The following is a 21,596-nucleotide window of genomic DNA, read 5'->3' as shown; positions in this document are numbered from 1 at the left end:
GGACCTGTGGGTGACACACTTATGGGGGGACCTGTGGGTGACACACTTATGGGGGGACCTGTGGGTGACACACTTATGGGGGGACCTGTGGGTGACACACTTATGGGGGGACCTGTGGGTGACACACTTATGGGGGGACCTGTGGGTGACACACTTATGGGGGGACCTGTGGGTGACACACTTATGGGGGGACCTGTGGGTGACACACTTATGGGGGGACCTGTGGGTGACACACTTATGGGGGGACCTGTGGGTGACACACTTATGGGGGGACCTGTGGGTGACACACTTATGGGGGGACCTGTGGGTGACACACTTATGGGGGGACCTGTGGGTGACACACTTATGGGGGGACCTGTGGGTGACACACTTATGGGGGGACCTGTGGGTGACACACTTATGGGGGGACCTGTGGGTGACACACTTATGGGGGGACCTGTGGGTGACACACTTATGGGGGGACCTGTGGGTGACACACTTATGGGGGGACCTGTGGGTGACACACTTATGGGGGGACCTGTGGGTGACACACTTATGGGGGGACCTGTGGGTGACACACTTATGGGGGGACCTGTGGGTGACACACTTATGGGGGGACCTGTGGGTGACACACTTATGGGGGGACCTGTGGGTGACACACTTATGGGGGGACCTGTGGGTGACACACTTATGGGGGGACCTGTGGGTGACACACTTATGGGGGGACCTGTGGGTGACACACTTATGGGGGGACCTGTGGGTGACACACTTATGGGGGGACCTGTGGGTGACACACTTATGGGGGGACCTGTGGGTGACACACTTATGGGGGGACCTGTGGGTGACACACTTATGGGGGGACCTGTGGGTGACACACTTATCGGGGGACCTGTGGGTGACACACTTATCGGGGGACCTGTGGGTGACACACTTATGGGGGGACCTGTGGGTGACACACTTATGGGGGGACCTGTAACAACTAGCTCTATAAAAATATTACATGACCTAACCACTCAGATGAACACCGTAAAAAAAAAAAAAAAAATATTTCAATTTTTGTCACATTACATCACAAAAATCGCAACAGCAAGTGATCAAAAAGGCGCATGCCCAATCAGACCGTCACCTCATCCCGCAAAAAATGAGACCCTACCTGAGAGAATCGGTCAAAAAATAAAAAAGCTATGGCTCTCAGACTATGAGACACTAAAATATCATTATTTGGGTTTCAAAAATGCTATTAATTGTGTAAAACTTAAATAAATAAGAAAAAGTAGACATATTAGGTATTGCCATGTGCGTAACGATCTGCTCTATAAAAAAAGTCACATGACCTCAGGTAAACGCTGTAAAAATAATAAATAAAAACGGTGCCTAAACATCAATTTTTTTGCTACCTTGCCTCACAAAAAACTTAATATAGAGCAATAAAAAATCATATGTACCCCAAAATAGTACCAATAAAACTGGCACCTTATCCCGTCGTTTCCAAAATGTGGTCACTTTTTTTGAGTTTCTACTGTAGGGGTGCATCAGGGGGGCTTCAAATGTGACATGGCATCTAAAAACCAGTTCAGCTAAATTTGCCTTCCAAAAACCATATGGCGTTGCTTTCCTTCTGCGCCCTGCCGTGTGCTCCGTACAGCAGTTTACGATCACATGTGGGGTGTTTCTGTAAACCGCAGAACCAGGGTAATAAATATAGAGTTTTATTTGGCTGTTAACCCTTGCTTTGCTACTGGAAAAAATGGATTAAAATGTAAAATCTGCTAAAAAAAAGTGAAATTCTGAAATTTCATCTTCATATTCCATCAATTTTTGTGGAACACCTAAAGGGTTAACAAAGTTTTTAAAATCAGTTTTGTATACCTTGAGGGTGTAGTTTCTAAAATGGGGTAATTTTTGGGTGGTTTCTATTATTTAAGCCTCACAAAGTGACTTCAGACCTGAACTGGTCCTTAAAAAGTGGGTTTTGGAAATATAAAAAAAATATAAAAAAATGTCATTTTAAAAATGATCCAAACATGAAGTAGACATATGGGGAATGTAAAGTAATTACTATTTTTGAAGGTATTACTATCTATTATAAAAGTAGAGAAATAAAAATTTGTAAATTTGCAAATTTTTCCTGATTTTTAGTAAATTTGGTATTTTTTTTATGAATGGTTTTTTTTTTTTTTTTTACTTATTTTTACCACTGTCATGAAGTACAATATGCGACGAGAAAACAATCTCAGAATGGCCTGTATAAGTAAAAGAGTTTTAAAGTTATCTCCACATAAAGTGACATGTCAGATTTGCAAAAAATGGCCTGGGCAGGAAGGTGAATACAGGCCTGGGGTTGAAGGGGTTAAGCATTGGATGTCAGTGGGTTATGACCAGTAAACTAAAATTCAACATAAAGACCAAAACAGTTGGGGCAGGGAAACCGTGAGAAATCCAAAGTTTATTATTATGATATTTTAGTCTCATTTAAACATTTTTCTTATCCCTGGAAAACCTGTTTAAAATGTAAGCTTTCCTGACATGCCATTTCAATAACTACTTGTATTTCACATAAATAACAGTACTTATAGCACTTTAAGAAAGAATGCCTATCTATACTTCATGTATTCCTCCTAAAAAATTAAGACTACATTGTAAACTAGGTGTCACCCTTCCACTTGTGAATACGGTGTGTTCTTACATAGTCTAGAACTATTAGGACTGACTCAACAGTGGTGTATATGGACAACACATGGGTGGACTGGCCATAGACCCTACAAGGACATTTCCTGGTGGGACGATGCCCAGAGGATTGCCCAAGCCCTCCTCTTGGGATGCTCAGCATTAATTAAAAGGAATCGTTTAGCTCTGAAACACCCCCAAACTAGAGTAAGTGGTGTATAGTTTAAGTAACATCAAGTCCGGTTATATAATTTTTATCTTCATGCTCACTTGCGTTCCGACACGGTGTTCCAGCAGAACAAACCTGCAGTAAGGCCTTTCACACGGGCATTGCGGGAAAATGTGCGGGTGCGTTACGGGAACACCCGCGATTTTTCCGCGTGAGTGCAAAACATTGTAATGCGTTTTGCACTCGCGTGAGAAAAATCGCGCATGTTTGGTATCCAAACCCGAACTTCTTCACAGAAGTTTGGGCTTGGGTTAGGTGTTCTGTAGATTGTATTATTTCCCCTTATAACATAGTTATAAGGGAAAATAACAGCATTCTGAATACAGAATGCATAGTAAAATAGCGCTGGAGGGGTTAAAAAATAAATAAATAAATAATAATTTAACTCCCCTTAGTCCACTTGATCGCGATGCCCGGCATCTCCTTCTGTCTCCTTTACTGAACAGGACCTGTGGTGAGCATTCATTACAGGTCAAGGACCTGTGGTGACGTCACTCCGGTCATCACATGATCCATCACCATGGTAAAAGATCATGTGATGGATCATGTGATGACCGGAGTGACGTCACCACAGGTCCTGTAATGAATGCTCACCACAGGTCCTGTTCAGTAAAGGAGACAGAAGGAGATGCCGGGCATCGCGATCAAGTGGACTAAGGTGAGTTAAATTATTTTTATTTAATTTTTTTTAACCCCTCCAGCACTATTTTACTATGCATTCTGTATTCAGAATGCTATTATTTTCCCTTATAACCATGTTATAAGGGAAAATAATAATGATCGGGTCTCCATCCCGATCGGCTCTTAGCAACCGTGCGTGAAAATCGCACCGCATCCGCAGTTGCTTGCGGATGCTTGCGATTTTCACGCAACCCCATTCACTTCTATGGGGCCTGCATTGCGTGAAAAACGCAGAATATAGAGCATGCTGCGATTTTCACGCAACGCACAAGTGATGCGTGAAAATCACCGCTCATGTGAACAGCCCCATAGAAATGAATGGGTCGGTATTCAGTGCGGGTGCAATGCGTTCAACTCACGCATCGCATCCGCGCGGAATACTCGCCCGTGTGAAAGGGGCCTAAAATGCACTGAGAGGACTCCTGAGCTCTTGAACATAATGGAGAGGAGTCCTCTCAATGCAATTTACTGTTGGTTTGTTGGAGCACAGCATTGGTATGCAAAGTAAGTATGAAGATAAAAATTTAACGGACTCAGCATCACTTACACTACACCCCGCTTACTCTAGTTTGGAAAGCCATTCCAGCAAAATATGCCCTCCAAAAACCTTATGTCGCTCCTTTCCTTCCGAGCCCTGCCATCAGGGCCGTCTTTTCGAATGGGCACGCTGGGCAGTTGCCCGGGGGCCCCACTTGCCTGGGGGCCCGCCTGCCCAGTGAACCCACCAGCCAACTTCCCAACCGTCATTTAGCAGCGTTGCCGCCAGGGCCGTCTTTACCAAGGGGCAAAAGGGGCAGCTGCCCTGGGCCCAGTTGCTCCTGGGGGGGCCCAAGGCAGCTGCCTCTTGAGCCCTGCTAGCTACTGCCCCGGGTGTCAGGCTGTCGGCTACACAGGCATCATGATCGTACTGTGTTAATGATCTTAATTCTAGGACCTTAATGAGTTTTGATCTAGGACCTTAATGACATCATTACCATGTGACCAGTAACCTAGCAATTACTGGTCACATGGCTATGAAGTCATCACAGGTCCTATCAGGAGTGTTGCAGAAGTTAACTGTGGAGCTTTTCTGTGTAAAGATTACATCAGAAAAAGGTGACATGGGGTTGTTATTTTAATATACTGTAAACTACTGTATAGTGGGGTGCTGTGTACTGTGTGGGGGGCTGTATACTGTGTGGGGGCCTGTATACTGTGTGGTGGGCTGTATATTGTGTGGTGGGCTATATATTGTGTAATGGGCTGTATATTGTGTGGTGGGCTGTATACTGTGTGTGGAAGGGGGGGGGGTGGCCTGTATACTGTGTGGTGGGCTGTATAGTGTGGGGGGCCTGTATAGTGTGGGGGGCCTGTATAGTGTGGGGGGGGGGCTGTATAGTGGGGGGAGTGCTATACTGCTGTACTGTATAGTGTGGGGGGCTGTATACTGTGGGTGCGGTATAGTGTAGAGTGCTGTACTGTATAGTGTGGGGGGCTGTATCGTGTATAGTTTGGGGTGCTGTATACAGTGAGGTGCTGTATAGTGTGGGGGTCTATACTGCTCTACTATATACTGTGGGGTACTGTATAGTGTGGGGTGCTAAACTGCATACTGTGTGGTGCTGTATACTATAGGGTGCTATACTGCATACTGTGTGGTGCTGTATACTATAGGGTGCTATACTGCATACTGTGTGGTGCTGTATACTATAGGGTGCTATACTGCATACTGTGTGGTGCTGTATACTATAGGGTGCTATACTGCATACTGTGTGGTGCTGTATACTATAGGGTGCTATACTGCATACTTGGGGGTTTACATCCACTTTAATCATACAACTAAAAAAACGAAATAAATATAGATATATATATAAATGTACACACACTCTGGTGCTGGTGGGTAATGCTGGTGTGGGTACTGCTGGTGCTGGTGGGTATTAATGTTGGAGTGGCGTGTGTACTGCCTGGGTACTCTACATTGTGACATCACAAAAAAAAAAAATGTTTGGGTTTACATCCACTTTAAGTTATTAGTGCCCCTCAAGTTTTGACTGTAATATCTTATGTGTCCCCCTTATATAGCAATCTTAGAGTTGCCACTCGTTCGAGGAAGTGTAAAAAAGGTGAGGAAAAATAAAGTTTATTACGTGTTGGTGAAAATAACCTTTAGTGCAGAAATGAAACGTAATGTTTTGAGTGGAGCACAGAAGAGGAAAAAGGCTGCAGAGGAGAAAGAGAAAATGTGCAAACTTCCAAAACTAACATCTTGGCTCAATCCAGGTGCAACGTCAGCCAGTAGTTCTGCTCCTCCAGATGTAGCATCCAGATCTACATGCACTCCAATTCCAGCAGAAATACCAATGGTATCATTACCTGATCCTACTGCTGGGGAAAATCCACAAGAGGAAATGCCCAATAAATATCGCCTTATTGATAATTTGCATTTTTATTCTAGTGCGTGATTGTGTAGACAGGGCCCCAGTGCACTGTATTGCCCGGGGGCCTATAATGCTCTTAAGATGGCACTGCCTGCCATGTGCCCATACAGGGGTATTTATGTAAACTGCAGAATCAGGATAATAAAACCCTTGCTGTGTTACAGGAAAAAATGGATTTAAATGTAAAACTTGCAAAAAAAAAAAAAAAAAGGAAGTTTGCCTCTATTTTCCTTTAAATGTTGTAAAACATTTACAGGGTTAACAAAGTTTGTAAATCAGTTTTGAATAACTTGAGGGGTGTAGTTTCTAAAAGTGGGTCATCTATGGGTGGTTTCTACTACGTAAGCCCCACAACGTGACTGGAAATAGTTAAAAATTTGACAAATCACTTCTAAAATTCTAAGCCTTCTAACTTTCTATAAAAATAAAGTGACATTTACAAAATGATGGCAAACAAAATAGACATATGGGGAATGTTAATTATTTTAGGAGGTGTCGCTATCCGTCTTAAAATTTTCTGTCAATTATGGATTTTTCTTTTTTTTTTTAAAGTAAATGTAAAACATATCGACTCAAATTTACCTTTAATATAAAGATCATTGTGTCATGAAAAAAAACAATCTCACAATTGATTGGATAAATAAAATCATTCCAAAGTTATTACCAGTGATGTGTCAGATTTACAAAAATAAGCTCTGTCAGGAAGGTGAAAAATTGTTGTGTCCTGAAGGAGTTAATGATGATCACTTGCCGTGTTACAAAAGACTTCTAAATAAATTCTTTAAAAAAAAAAAATAATAAAAAAAAGTAAATTAAAAAAAAGTTTCATACTGTGGTGTGGGCAGCAGTATTTGGTTTTGCAGGGGAGGTATCTTGTTCTACACTATGGTATTGTTGGCCCGCCTACTACTGTCATCTCACCCCGTCAATTTGAACCCTTTAAATTCCCACCCCTGGGATAACCATTGACTAGAAGAGGAATTATAGAATCCAGTTGTCAATTTCTTTACTCACTTCCAAAAACGGTGGCAGAGGAATGGCACAATGCACAGTTCTAAGGAAAGACACTGCAGGAGTTGCCCTAGATTTTTACATTCCGTATCCCCGGGTGATTACCTGTTACAGTGTAGCTCCAGCACAGGAAGTTGGGAGCAGTCCTGCAGTTACCTGTTCTGTCCACTACACAGTGGATGGAGCTTTGCAGTCCTGGTGCTGCAGCTACAAAATCACTGTTGATCAGTGAGGGTGCAAGGTGTCATCTGCATGCCAGTCCTATATTAATGGCCTATCCTAGAAATAGGCAATCAATAGTAAAATCCTGGAAAACCCCTCTAAATAGCCTTAATTCCCACGCTCTACTGGCGTTCTAATACATTGTTGCCAATTCCAGATGGAGATCTTTATTCTGAGCGCTTAATCATTTGCACGAGCCCTAAGAATATGATCGGCCTAGGATACCCGGCTCGTGTGTCAGCTGCGGCTCCTCTGACCGTAAGTGAATGTTCCAAAGTAACTTATGATAATCAGTTTGTATCTGATCATGGGGCTATTGCAGTGTACTCATATGATGATGCGAGTATACCACAATAGCCCCACGATCAGATAGACACTGATAAATTAAGAAATTGAATATGATAGTCAGTTCAGATCAGGGGAGCCACGGCCGGCCTCGGAGATGCGGTCGACACATGGACTGTTTACTGGGCCGGTCATGTTCAAGTGCAGGAACCCTTAGGTTGTATTCTATCACTGTTCGGGTCCATTCACATGTCCGTAGTGTATTGCAAATTCGCAAATTGTGGATCCGCATACACCTTGCTGGCATCCCCAAAGAAATGCCTATTAAGAATAGGACAGGTTATCATTTTTCCAGAATCGCGGACCAGAAGATCAGGATGGGGGGGGGGGGGGGGGGGGGTTGCTCCGGAAATGCGGAGAGCACACTGTGTGCTGTCCGCATCCATTCCTACCCCATAGAGACATAGAGAATGAATTGCGGAACGGGTGCGGACACATTCATGGACGTGTGAATGGACCCTTAATGTAAGACTAAAACCTTGAAAAAAGCAACTGCCAAATGGATAACCAATCGATTGTCTATGTACATTTTCAACATACAAACACATTCCTTAACTTTGGTAGCACAACAGGAGGCTAATCTGACAGGAAAGCTAATACGGCATTTATCTTGCACTCATTTCTATACTACAGAAAACATCAGACCCAGCCCTGCAAAACCAAAGTCAACTGCTTTACTACTGAGAAAGCCAATGTCTAAAGTCAGAATGACTTTTATATGTAGTAGAATTTTAAATGGGCACATAAATAAAAATAAAAAAGTTTGTAGACATGCACATTTTGTACATTTAGCTCCTGTCCCTAGGTCAGAAAATACAAAAATATATTTGCACAACTAGAAGACTGCTACAGCCATCCTCCACAGGGAGGGGGGGGGGGGGTGTGTGAAGAAGCTCGATGTTCAAAGCACATCGGCTTGAGGGATAGTCTTTGGGGAAACCTGAAGGAGCGAAATGAACAGAAATAAGTTCTTTTTCCCACAGTGCTTTCGCTAATAAAATCAGTCAGTCAACATTTTCATAGGGTTAAACTTTGACACAGATGCCATTTAATACACTTGGTAAGGATGTCCAATATTGACAAGATTTAATTTATGTAGCTGAACAGCAGTAGAAAACAAAATGAGAAAAAGCAAAGCTGTTGCATCTGAAATTATCAAAATACCTAGGACCACTTTACAAAATACAGCACTCCTCTACCTACCTGTGCTTGAATTTTATCTCCAACTTTAGGCCACGATTCCCCCCTCAGCCCTGTTCAGGCTGTTCTGCTAACACGCCTTTTAATGTCTTGGTCTAAGAGAATAAAAGCGAAATCAACAACACAATGCAAGCAAAGTTTCTGCCAAAAGAGAAATGTTCTTTAAAAACTGCAAACTATACACAGAAAACACTATCTATAACATCCCCTCAAAGACAGCCGTAGCTGTACGTACAGTTAGAAGAAAAAAGGAGATTTTTGTATAACTTACCAGTAAAATCTCTTTCTCGCTCTTCATTGGGGGACACAGAGACCGTGGGTATAGCTATGTCCTCTAGGAGGCGTTGACACTAGGTAAAAGCTGTTAGCTCCTCCCCTGGCAGCTCTACCCCCTCCAGCCTGGAGAGAGAGAGCTTCAGTTTGTGAGAAGCAGTAGGAGAAGCAAGCCAATCAAAGAAAACACGTGGAAAACCAATCATGTCAAAGGACCCAACGGGGTCCAAACCAGCAACAGCTACAACTGTGGCCGGACAACAATACTGGGTGGGTGCTGTCCCCCCCAAAGAAGAGCGAGAAAAAGATTTTACTGGTAAGTTATACAAAAATCTCCTTTTCTCGCCCATATTCATTGGGGGACACAGAAACCGTGGGAAGTTCAAGAGCAGTCCACAGGGAGGGAAAAACCACAGACCCATGGAAGCAAGCGACCCTGCTGGTAGCTAAGAAACTGCCGCCTGCAAGACCTTGCGGGCTAAGCAGCGGCCGCCGATGCATAAGAATGCACCTGGAAAAACTTTGTGAATGTGTGTAAGGAGGACCGGAAGCCGCGTTACACAATTGCGCAGTTGAGGCGCGATGCCTCAGAGCCCAAGAAGCATCCACCGCTCAGTGGAGCGAGCTGTGACACCTAAGGGTGGAACCCTGCTCCGGGCGCGGTATGCGTCAGCACTTGCAGACCGAATCCAACGTGCAATCGCCCTTTGGAGGCCACCAACCCCTAGCGAGGCCCCTCCGGAGCGAAATGTGGGTCCGTACGCCGAGAGGGACTGGAGGCTGCTAACAAGGAGTAGAACTCTGACAACATCCAATAATGTAACTCCCTTACGTAGGGTGCTAGGACAGGGAAGGAAGGACAATTACTTCATTGATATGGAAGTCAGAGACCACCTTCGGGAGAAGAAGGAATGAGCCGGAGAACTGCCATATCCCTGTGAAGAACCAGGAATGGGATCTTGCAAGAGAGCACCCCCAACTAAGACACCCGCCTGATGGATGTGATAGCCACAAGAAAAACTACCTTCCAGGACAGGAGCCGGAGTAAGAACTCCCGCAAGGGCTCAAGTGGAGAAGACTGGAAGGCTGAGAGAACTACATACAGATCCCAAGGCTGTAAGGATGGTACAGAGGAACCGTATGAGCCGCTCCCTGAAGGAAGGTTCCCATGGCCACCAGGGAACCCAGAGTACGCTGGAAGCTGCCCCAGGACAGAAGCGCCAACACCTGACCCATCAAGGAACTAAGGGCTAAACCAAGGTCCAACCCTGAATATAGAAGGATAGGACCGTGGGGAGAGAAAAAAACAGGAAGAGAGGGGATGTCCCAGCGTTCACAGAAGCCCAGGAAGGACCTCCAGGTCCCACAATAGACCCTGGGCGATGCAGGCTTCCCTTCCTTGCCTGAATCATAGTGCGGAAGACATCCGCTGAAAACCCTCTCCACGTCAGAATGGAGGTTTCAATAGCCACACCGACATCGAAACGCAGATGTAAGACCAGACCCCGTGAAAGAAGGACGTCTCTGAGTGGCAGTGACTTCTCCAGGAAGAAGAACGAGGTCAGCATACCACACGCTACGGGGTCAACTCGGAGCGACTAGGATTTGTCGGAATGTCCTCCATCTGGATCCTCCGTAGAACCCTGGGAAGGAGGAGAATAAACACTTAAGGAGGGAGAACTCCCACCAAGGAGAATCAGGGCGTCCCGTCGCACGCTTCCGGAACTCTGGCTCTGGAGAGAAAGGTGGGAAGCTTTCGTGTAGATACCGTTAGCACACCCAGACCAATGGAAGAGTCCCTGTAGAAGGAGGAATGTGGAGGGCGCCACAGCCCACCAGTCTGGACCGGATCGAGCCTGGAAAGGAAGTCCACCAAACCAATACCCTGTGCAAATGACGATGATGGAAGGTAGTAACGTAGGAACTACCAAGGCATGCGGGACGGCTATGAACCCTGAGCCAGAGGGGGGAAAGACAGGAGTAGAAGAATAGGCTAGGTTTGAGTCCATTCCCAGTCTGAGACCGGCACTATACCGAAGTAGCCAAGGACTAAGCGGCAGTGCAAAAACACCGCCTGAGGAGGAAGCCAAGCAAGGGGAGTCACACTGTATTGCTAGCCTTAAACTCCAGCAGAGGAGGGGGTCCCCGTAGAGGCCACCGAATTCAGTGTTAAAAGAGTCCACCGCGTGATGAAAGAGCTGTGCAGTAAGAAGATGTGTAACACCCCGTCTATGGAAGGATAGTGCGACAGTCGGAACCGTATGTAATGGTAGTGCAATAAGCTACCTAAGGAAGGTGGATGCATACGGCAAGTACTAGGGAGAATACTTCACCTATGACCGGGGGGGGGGGCGAATGCCCACGGCGAAAACTAGTGCACATGGAGAGTCCTGTACCCCCCCGGGAGTGCAATTGTTGCACCTAAGTAAGGGGGTAATGCATACAGCACACAATGTACCAGTGATAATGTCATCACGCCATGAATGGATATGCATAGCAGGTACTTATCCCGAAGTAGTGCAATAACTCCACCTAAAGAAGGGTTAATGCATACCAAGTACTACAGGCCAAGGCCACCTTAGACGCAATCTTAAGAGATTGTGTCGGACTCATGTCAGGGTCTGAATCAGTGATTCTCCCCCCCACCTCCGGACAGACCCTCCCCAGTGTGTCTGAGCGTGACCCAGGGAGGAAGGGTGGGGTTGCGAGGAAAAAGATGCACTGTGTTCCACTCACCCATAGGTGTACTCCTCAGAATCTCGCCCCTGGCAGGAGTGGACTGCGCAGGCGGGGACTTATCAACCAAACTACCCAGGGGGTGGGATGGGAACTTGAAGAGGTCCGTCTACCGGATTGCGCAGGCGGTGCAGTATCAATCAAGCGACTCCGGATGCGGAAGAATAGGTGGAGAATTATCCCCCAAACGACCCGGGAGGGTGGATTGGGAATGTCAGAGGGCCTTCACTAAATGGCGCCGGCGAAGAATCATCAACCAAACGACCCCAGAGGGTGGACTGGGAGTTCCAGTGGACCCCTACTCGATTGCGCAGATGGGGAATTATCAACCAAACGACCCAGGAGGGTGGATGGGAATGTCAGAGATCCCTTATTGAATGAGCTGGTGGAGAATCATCAACCCAACGACCCGGGAGGGTGGATTGGGAATATCAGAGGTCCTCTATTGAATTGCGCAGGTGGAAAATATCAACCAAACGACCTGGAGGGTGGATTGGGAATTCCAGAGGTTCTCCCCTGTATTGCGGAGGTAAGAATCATCAACGGCCCCAGAGGACGGATTGGGATCCTTCAAAGGTCCATCACTAATTGCGCATGTGGAATTATCAACCAAACGACCTGGAGGGTGGATTGGGAACGTCAGCTGTCCTCCACGGGAGTTGCAGAGGAGGAGAATTATCAACCAAATGGCTCGGAGGGCGGATTGGGAACTATGAGAGGTGCTCCTTATCCGAGATAGGACAAGGGCCCAGTGTGGTGCTGCACAGACAGGGCGGCCTTGCGGTAATGAGGGGTGGGGAGGGGGCCGTATGGACGCACATCCCTTCTGTTTTTTTTAAAAACAAGATGACAACCTCAAGCACAAGGAACATTGCACTGGGAGTACCACGCCCCCTTAGTCTATCTCTCCCCAGATATGCCTGCCACAGCCGGCCAAAAAGGGTTAAGGTCATCTTCATGACCAGGGGCGGAGCTAGCAGGTATCTGGGGAAGAAGGGCGCAAAGTTTTCGCGCCGTAGCACACCCCCCCCAGGGGGACGAAGTGCGGCCCAGCAAGACAAAAGGCGGCAAGCATAACCACTTTCCCGGCCGGACTGCAGAGGCACCAAGTACTGCGAAATGAGCCCGCCCGGCAACGGACGGGGGCTCCATCGGCGCGTCCGGGATCAAGCGACTCAGCAAAAAAAAAAATAATTCAAAAATGGCGGCCAAACACCATGCGGAGCACGGCCGAGTCGATTCTGGTGCCGTTTAACCCCTTTCAGAGCGGCGCTCGGCGTCCGCTCCGGATCTCTGGTCATGCAGTAAGTGCCGTCCCCTTCAGCCTGCGATCTCCGCTGGCAAGCTCCCCTCTGCACTGAGTGCACAACAAGGCCGATATATATATATATATATATATATATATATATAAAAATAAAAATAAAAAAGCCTGCCAGGCGGTTATACTGATATTAACCCCGTATGTGCCGCCCTGCTGGGGAAAGAGTGCCGGGCTTCCTGGCTGAATAAAACCTGCCAGAGGTGGAAGAAGGGAATGGCTACAGGGTGCTGGGCTAAGCCCTGTGCCTTGTTAACCTCTGCATTACTGTCACCAGGTAGGGAGGGAGGGGGCGACCCAGGAGGGACATACTCACCTAAGTCTCGTGTACTCACCTCATCTTCATCCTCTTCCCTGTACCTGCCACCATTTTCACCCTTCCTCTGGTCCAGCAGGGTCACCCTTTCAGCCACTGGCACCGTAGTGGCAGGAAGCTGGGATTAAGGGACTTCGACGGGTGACCCCTTGGCTGGCGGGATGCAGGGAGCAAGGCTGCTCTGGTCCACCTTGTATTCTGTGGGGGAGGCAGCAGTGCGGGTGACCGGCACTGGCGCAACTCGACCCCGGGAGAACAGGGAGGCGAGGCGTCCACTGTTTTCCCATCTGAAAAAGAAGGAAAAAAAGAAACTAAAATAAAAAATCTTCAGGAGATCCCTGCAGAGCAGGGAGGTCTTGCCTCCTATTGACACTAGAAAAAACTGAAGCTCTCTCTCCAGGCTGTAGGGGGTATAGCTGCCAGGGGTGGAGCTAACAGCTTTTACTAGTGTCAACGCCTCCTAGAGGACATAGCTATACCCACGGTTTCTGTGTCCCCCAATGGGTATGGGCGAGAAAGTAGGTGTTCCCTTTGTAATTACCTGATTTCTGCATTTATAATTAAAATAATATGGTCTGATTACCCAAGTCTCAATTATAGACAGACACCAACTAAACTAATACCACACAGTTGTACCGTTAACGCCTATTATTAACTCTTACACTCACTACGATGAAACTGTACATTGCTGGTGTAGAGCTAAGCATACGGAGCGGGCTCAGACGTCAAGTCCAGTGCCATATGCTGCCAGTGTCCAAAACTGTTGGCACTCTGCCATAATAGTAATGGAAATAACGTTGATCCCGAACATTTAAACGCCATTGTACACCTTTGGGGGCAATTTTTTTAATATTGTTGCAAAAAAACATAAAAAAATAAATAAAATTTAATTAAAAATATGGAATCTTTTTTGGGTACATAGCTGAGATGATGGGGTAGCAGCCTATGGATTTTCTGTCTTTTTAGTCATTTGGGGAGCAGACAGACTCCTTATCTCTGCTCTCTGACATTATAAAATATAAAACATTGAAAGCTCAATCCTTATCTCACCGATAAGAATGTGGCTTAAATAAGTGTTTATGACCTCTCAGTAGATTAAGAGAAGGTTTATTAGAGGACCAGCAGAAAGTGAAAGTACCAGTCGCAGTTAGAAAAACAGTTAACCCTTTGTGACAGAATGGCTCAATATTTTTTTATAAAAGAAAAATTGAAAAAAATATGATTTTTAGCCAAAAATGAGTAAGACGCAATCAAACAAAAATTGCCTCTGAAGGTGTACATAGCGGTTAATGTTTTTCAATACTTTTGTACTTATGAACTATCCTCTAAAATAAAATAAAAAATTAATGAATTTATGCACCCCATAAAAAAAATTGAATACAGAGTGATCAAAAAGTAAGTGAAATAATTTCTAGATCCTCTTTAGCATCAATAACTGCCACTGAATATTCCCAGTACCTACAAATAACATTTGCACACCATTAGGAGGAATTATGGACCATTCAACCTGGCATGGAGATACCAGGATCACTGAGGTGGTTTTGTGTCTTCCAGGGCTATTAGTTGCTTCTCAGCCTCAGCCTCTTGGCCAAGATCAAGTGAAGTACCTGTTCTAATCAGTGGTTTGGACTTGACCACTGAGATAGAGCAGATCTCCACACCCAGAGTGAAAGCTTTTGGTGTAAACAAGTTCAACTGAAGGCTACCTGTTAGTTGACCCGGATCATTTGGACCAAAGCTATGGGCTGAGATGTTTGAAAACCCGAGGTGTAAAAGTGCCAGAGGAGAGGTGATCCTGGAGTGCCTGAACTCACTGGGGGAAGGGGTCGAAGACCACTGAGTGATGGTACATTTGCATGCATCTCACTTTCTTACATTATGAGCACACTCATCTCTCTTTGCCTGGCCCTTCGATGGGGCAATATGATGAATTTTTATAATTGTGGCTGAATAACGTGTGTTCACTTTCCATGTTTGTCTGTTACCCTCCGAGATATACGCAGAGTGGCCATTAGGTTTCTCAGCCGCCTGAAAACCCTTTGGTTTCCTGCTCTGGTGGGGAGCAAGACCTCGACTAAGGCTCTTGGCAGACACTTGGGGTGGTAGGTCAAGCGGAAGCCAAAGCAGGCTCTTCCTCAGCTTCGGCTGGCCACTTGTACCTGACTCTTGCAGAATCTTCTAGCTCAGACGGACGGGGAATAGTTTATAGGGGCCCTTCTCTTACAGAGAGGGCCTGCAATAGACTGTATCCTTGTGCCCGTTCTCATGCACATGAAGTGAAGAAAGTTGTTTTTTTCATAGCTCCAATGCACTGTAATAGCAGTAACTAAAACAGCGGTATGCTGGTGGTTGGTGCTTTAACGGACAACCCCTTCAAGGTCAGGACACCAATTTTGCTATTCCAGAACACAAATCTAGGACTGCAGGTATTATTTTAGTAATCAAGGATTCTACCGATTAATCCAACGATTAATCGCGTAATCTGGTAAGAATCAGTCCCCCAGCACCATCAGTCTCCCCCCTGCGCTGTCAGTCCCCATGCACCTGCCATAATTAAGCTAGAATGGAGTTGTTAGGAGGTTTGCGACGTCAGTGGTCACATGCTCTTTAACCACCTCAGCCCCCAGTGCTTAAACACCCTGAAAGACCAGGCCACTTTTTACACTTCTGACCTACACTACTTTCACCGTTTATTGCTCGGTCATGCAACTTACCACCCAAATGAATTTTACCTCCTTTTCCTCTCACTAATAGAGCTTTCATTTGGTGGTATTTCATTGCTGCTGACATTTTTACTTTTTTTGTTATTAATCGAAATTTAACGATTTTTTTGCAAAAAAATGACATTTTTCACTTTCAGTTGTAAAATTTTGCAAAAAAAACGACATCCATATATAAATTTTGCTCTAAATTTATTGTTCTACATGTCTTTGATAAAAAAAAAATGTTTGGGTAAAAAAAAAAATGGTTTGGCTAAAAGTTATAGCGTTTACAAACTATGGTACAAAAATGTGAATTTCCGCTTTTTGAAGCAGCTCTGACTTTCTGAGCACCTGTCATGTTTCCTGAGGTTCTACAATGGCCAGACAGTACAAACACCCCACAAATGACCCCATTTCGGAAAGTAGACACCCTAAGGTATTCGCTGATGGGCATAGTGAGTTCATACAGAATTTGATTTCAAACTCCTTACCACACATTTGGGCCCCTAGAATGCCAGGGCAGTATAACTACCCCACAAGTGACCCCATTTTGGAAAGAAGACACCCCAAGGTATTCCGTGAGGGGCACGGCAAGTTCCTAGAATTTTTTATTTTTTGTCACAAGTTAGTGGGTGAGATAAATATCTTGGCAAAAGACAACTTTGTATAAAAAAATGGGAAAAGTTGTCTTTTGCCAAGATATTTCTCTCACCCAGCATGGGTATATGTAAAATGACACCCCAAAACACATTCCCCAACTTCTCCTGAGTACGGAGATACCAGATGTGTGACACTTTTTTGCAGCCTAGGTGGGCAAAGGGGCCCATATTCCAAAGAGCACCTTTCGGATTTCACAGGTCATTTTTTACAGAATTTGATTTCAAACTCCTTACCACACATTTGGGCCCCTAGAATGCCAGGGCAGTATAACTACCCCACAAGTGACCCCATTTTGGAAAGAAGAGACCCCAAGGTATTCGCTGATGGGCATAGTGAGTTTATGGAAGTTTTTATTTTTTGTCACAAGTTAGTGGAATATGAGACTTTGTATGGAAAAAAAAAAAAAAAAAAAAAAAGCAGCATTTTCCACTAACTTGTGACAAAAAATAAAAAATTCTAGGAACTCGCCATGCCCCTCACGGAATACCTTGGGGTGTCTTCTTTCCAAAATGGGGTCACTTGTGGGGTAGTTATACTGCCCTGGCATTTTCCAGGGGCCCTAATGTGTGGTAAGTAGGTAAATGACCTGTGAAATCCTAAAGGTGCTCTTTGGAATATGGGCCCCTTTGCCCACCTAGGCTGCAAAAAAGTGTCACACATGTGGTATCGCCGTATTCAGGAGAAGTTGGGGAATGTGTTTTGGGGTGTCATTTTACATATACCCTTGCTGGGTGAGAGAAATATCTTGACAAAAGACAACTTTTCCCATTTTTTTTATACAAAGTTGGCATTTGACCAAGATATTTCTCTCACCCAGCATGGGTATATGTAAAATGACACCCCAAAACACATTCCCCAACTTCTCCTGAGTACGGCGATACCCGATGTGTGACACTTTTTTGCAGCCTAGATGCGCAAAGGTGCCCAAATTCCTTTTAGGAGGGCATTTTTAGACATTTGGATACCAGACCTCTTCTCACGCTTTGGGGCCCCTAGAATGCCAGGGCAGTATAAATACCCCACATGTGACCCCATTTTGGAAAGAAGACACCCCAAGGTATTCAATGAGGGGCATGGCGAGTTCATAGAATTTTTTTTTTTTTGGCACAAGTTAGCGGAAATTGATATTTTAAATTTTTTTCTCACAAAGTCTCCCGTTCCGCTAACTTGGGACAAAAATTTCAATCTTTCATGGACTCAATATGCCCCTCACGGAATACCTGGGGGTGTCTTCTTTCCGAAATGGGGTCACATGTGGGGTATTTATACTGCCCTGGCATTCTAGGGGCCCTAAAGCGTGAGAAGAAGTCTGGAATATAAATGTCTAAAAAATTTTACGCATTTGGATTCCGTGAGGGGTATGGTGAGTTCATGTGAGATTTTATTTTTTGACACAAGTTAGTGGAATATGAGACGTTGTAAGAAAAAAAAAAAAAAATTCCGCTAACTTGGGCCAAAAAAATGTCTGAATGGAGCCTTACAGAGGGGTGATCAATGACAGGGGGGGTGATCAATGACAGGGGGGGTGATCAATGACAGGGGGGTGATCAATGACAGGGGGGTGATCAATGACAGGGGGGTGATCAGGGAGTCTATATGGGGTGATAACCACAGTCATTGATCACGCCCGTGTAAGGCTTCATTCAGACGTCCGGATGCGTTTTGCGGATCCGATCCATCTATCAGTGGATCCGTAAAAATCATGCGGACGTCTGAATGGAGCTTTACAGGGGGGTAATCAATGACAGGGGGGTAATCAATGACAGGGGGGTGATCAGGGAGTCTATATGGGGTGATCACCACAGTCATTGATCATGCCCCTGTAAGGCTTCATTCAGACGTCCGGATGCGTTTTGCGGATCCGATCCATCTATCAGTGGATCCGTAAAAATCATGCGGACGTCTGAATGGAGCTTTACAGGGGGGTGATCAATGACAGGGGGGTGATCAATGACAGGGGGGTAATCAATGACAGGGGGGGTGATCAGGGAGTCTATATGGGGTGATCAGGGGCTAATAAGTGACCGGGGGGGGGGGGGGGGTGTAGTGTAGTGTAGTGGTGCTTGGTGCTACTTTACTGAGCTACCTGTGTCCTCTGGTGGTCGATCCAAACAAAGGGGACCACCAGAGGACCAGGTAGCAGGTATATTAGACGCTGTTATCAAAACAGCGTCTAATATACCTGTTAGGGGTTAAAAAAAACATCTCCAGCCTGCCAGCGAACGATCGCCGCTGGCAGGCTGGAGATCAACTCTCTTACCTTCCGTTCCTCTGTGCGCGCGTTCACAGGAAATCTCGCGTCTCGCGTCTCGCGAGAGGACGCGCCGGCGCGTCCAGGAGGAATGAATCAACCACCTCCAGGACGCGTCTGTGCGTACAGCGGTCCGGAGGTGGTTAAGTCACAGCAAATACAGAATTACCTCCATTTTCCCACTCAATTCTAGCCTGCACAGTACATAACATAGGCGGAGGACCTCCTTTTAACAACTGTGCAGGTTACATTGCTGACTACAGAGGAGAAACTCCTCCTAACAACGCCATTCTAGCCTGCTCTGTACTCAACAGGTCCCTCCCACAGATGTACACCTCATGAAGCAAACTCCCCCACACATACAGCCCCCAGACTATGCCAAGTGCCCCCTCCCCTCACAGGAACGCACCCCATGACACCCTCACCGATATACACCACATTGGCCCTGTTCACCCAGATCTGTACTGTAAGGCCTCGTAATTGTGCCATTTTCCACCACCCAGATATGCCTGAACTAAATGAAACTCCTCCCCCACACACAGACATGAACCCCACTGCCCCTGAGGCCTGCACATGCCGCCCCTCCCCAGACCTGTACCCTCATGACCCGCCAAGAGCTCCATATGCAGTGCCGCCCCTCACCTGCCCCCATGAGGCTTTGTGTACTGTAGGACTACATCACATCCTCCCTTACACAGCCGGCCACTTGCAGGAACACACAGCCCCCCTTGCAGAGCGGTGCCGGGGGGAGACCACGTAGCAGTGAATAGCGCTTCACTCACCGCTTAGTGGTCACGTATAAACGAATCCTCGATGCAAAAAATTGTCTTTTTTATGTTGATTTACTCAAGTAATCATCATCATTTTTCAATCATTCTTTTAGTTGATTTACTTGTGTGGTTTGGGTCGGTGTCTTGCTGCAACATCCAGTATTTCTTCAGCTTGAGGTCATGGAATTCTGCCCTTATAATCTCATGTAAAATGTTTTCATACACCTCAGAATTCATTACGCCCCCAATAATCACAAGGCCCTGACACGGCAAAGCAGGCCCAAAACATGATTCTCCCTCCAGCGTGTTCCATGCCAGTCTTGATAGGCCATGTGCTGCTGAAGGACGCATTTATGTATGATGAGGTGCAGGTAGTCATAAATTAAATGTAGATTTATGCCGTAAATGATAAATGTGCCAGACTCAACTACACCCCCCTTTGGAAACTGGCGAGGGTGGCATAAAAATGCCAATTGTGACGAAATTTAGTCACAAAAGGTTTAAAGTGTTTTAAAGCCAAAACAAGAATATATAGGGAGAAGATAAATCTCCCCCATTGTCTTTAGAATGGTGTGTGTGTTTCCTTACCTTGTGCTTGGGGCACCGCACAGAAAAGTTTTCTTCATTTAGTAAACATTCTGCAACCAAAACAAAAATATTTTAATTTTTTTTTAAAAAGCAGCCGATGAAAGCCACTGCGTGATTTGCTGCTTTGACACACAATATACCTGCAACAGCTAAATGTACCATTATGCGATGTTAGCTTCTCCTGCAGGGCTATGAGATCAATTAGAAATGCAGTCTGCTCCACTTCTTTTGCTATCAAGATGTGCATCCAAACCTGGTACGTTCCACCTCCACCTCCTTGTGAGCCTCCAGAAAATTATCCTGTGATCTTTTAATTGCATTTTTTGCTGCAAATTTCACACTGAAAAATTGCAACAGTTTGGCTGCACTTAAAGCGAACCTTTCAACAGTTCTGAGAGACCAATATCAATACCTGGCACTGTAGGGCATGTTTATTATTGTTTTCAGATACACTGCTCCATTGCAGTGCTGTGCCCCCGTTCTCTTTTGCCACCCTGTATGTTAATCAACAGCATCAATACAGGGAGGAGGAGACGGCTGAGTGTCTCAGGAGGCCGTGAGCTGTCCAATCACAGCGGACCACGTCACAGTCAGGGAGAAGGCTGAGAAACACTGCCATCTCATCCTCCCTGCATTGATGCTAGCGGTTAGCATACAGGGCGCCAAAACATAACCGGGGGCATAGCGGCGCAACATAGCAATATCATATCTCCTAAACATGCCCTACACTGACAGGTATTAATATTGTAATCTCAGAACCGGTGAAAAGTCCTCTTTGAATAAAGTACAGCAAAAATGCAAAATCTTCACGTTAAATACTATCTCTGATGCAACCCCAAGGCAAGGAACACTGCATAGGTAGTTTCTCTAGGGATTTGCAAGGACCTCATGAATCATCATGCAATGTGCTCTTCTTCCTCCATTTTTCTGGCACAGAAGCAAATTCAGTTTCATGCATATGAATATAGATTTCTGATTTTACCTAACTTCATAGCAAGCCAGTGCCTTTACAAGTGTCAATGACCCCCACATAAGTGTTTACCACCTTTGGTCAAAATGTCTACTATATAACAAAAAACACTGCATCATGTCTAATATTATAAAGGTATAGTGATTACATTACTGTACATTACATGGAGTGTTAGATTATATATAGCTCATATACTGAACATTTATAGAATGCTAAAATGCCTTGCTGTCCTTTTAAATGGGTAATCCAAATTCTAAAACA

General features: G+C 45.5%; 1 protein-coding gene across 3 annotated transcripts in view; it reads right to left on the bottom strand.

Annotated features, from left to right (window-relative positions):
* TCF20 (transcription factor 20) overlaps positions 1-21,596 on the bottom strand; it is a 293,407-nt gene that overhangs the window by 56,083 nt on the left and 215,728 nt on the right. For all 3 annotated transcript variants that reach the window (XM_040408691.1, XM_040408692.1, XM_040408690.1), the window contains exons 4-5: positions 20,366-20,415; positions 8,755-8,846 (exon numbers count right to left, since the gene is read on the bottom strand). In XM_040408691.1, coding sequence (XP_040264625.1) covers positions 8,799-8,846; positions 20,366-20,415 — 98 coding nt within the window. In that variant the 3' untranslated portion in view covers positions 8,755-8,798. The remainder of the gene's footprint in view (positions 1-8,754; positions 8,847-20,365; positions 20,416-21,596) is intronic.

This window comes from Bufo bufo, chromosome 9 (genome assembly GCF_905171765.1).
Source record: "Bufo bufo chromosome 9, aBufBuf1.1, whole genome shotgun sequence".
NCBI classification, from domain to species: Eukaryota; Metazoa; Chordata; class Amphibia; order Anura; family Bufonidae; genus Bufo; species Bufo bufo.
This window is presented reverse-complemented; position numbering and strand designations above follow the sequence as displayed.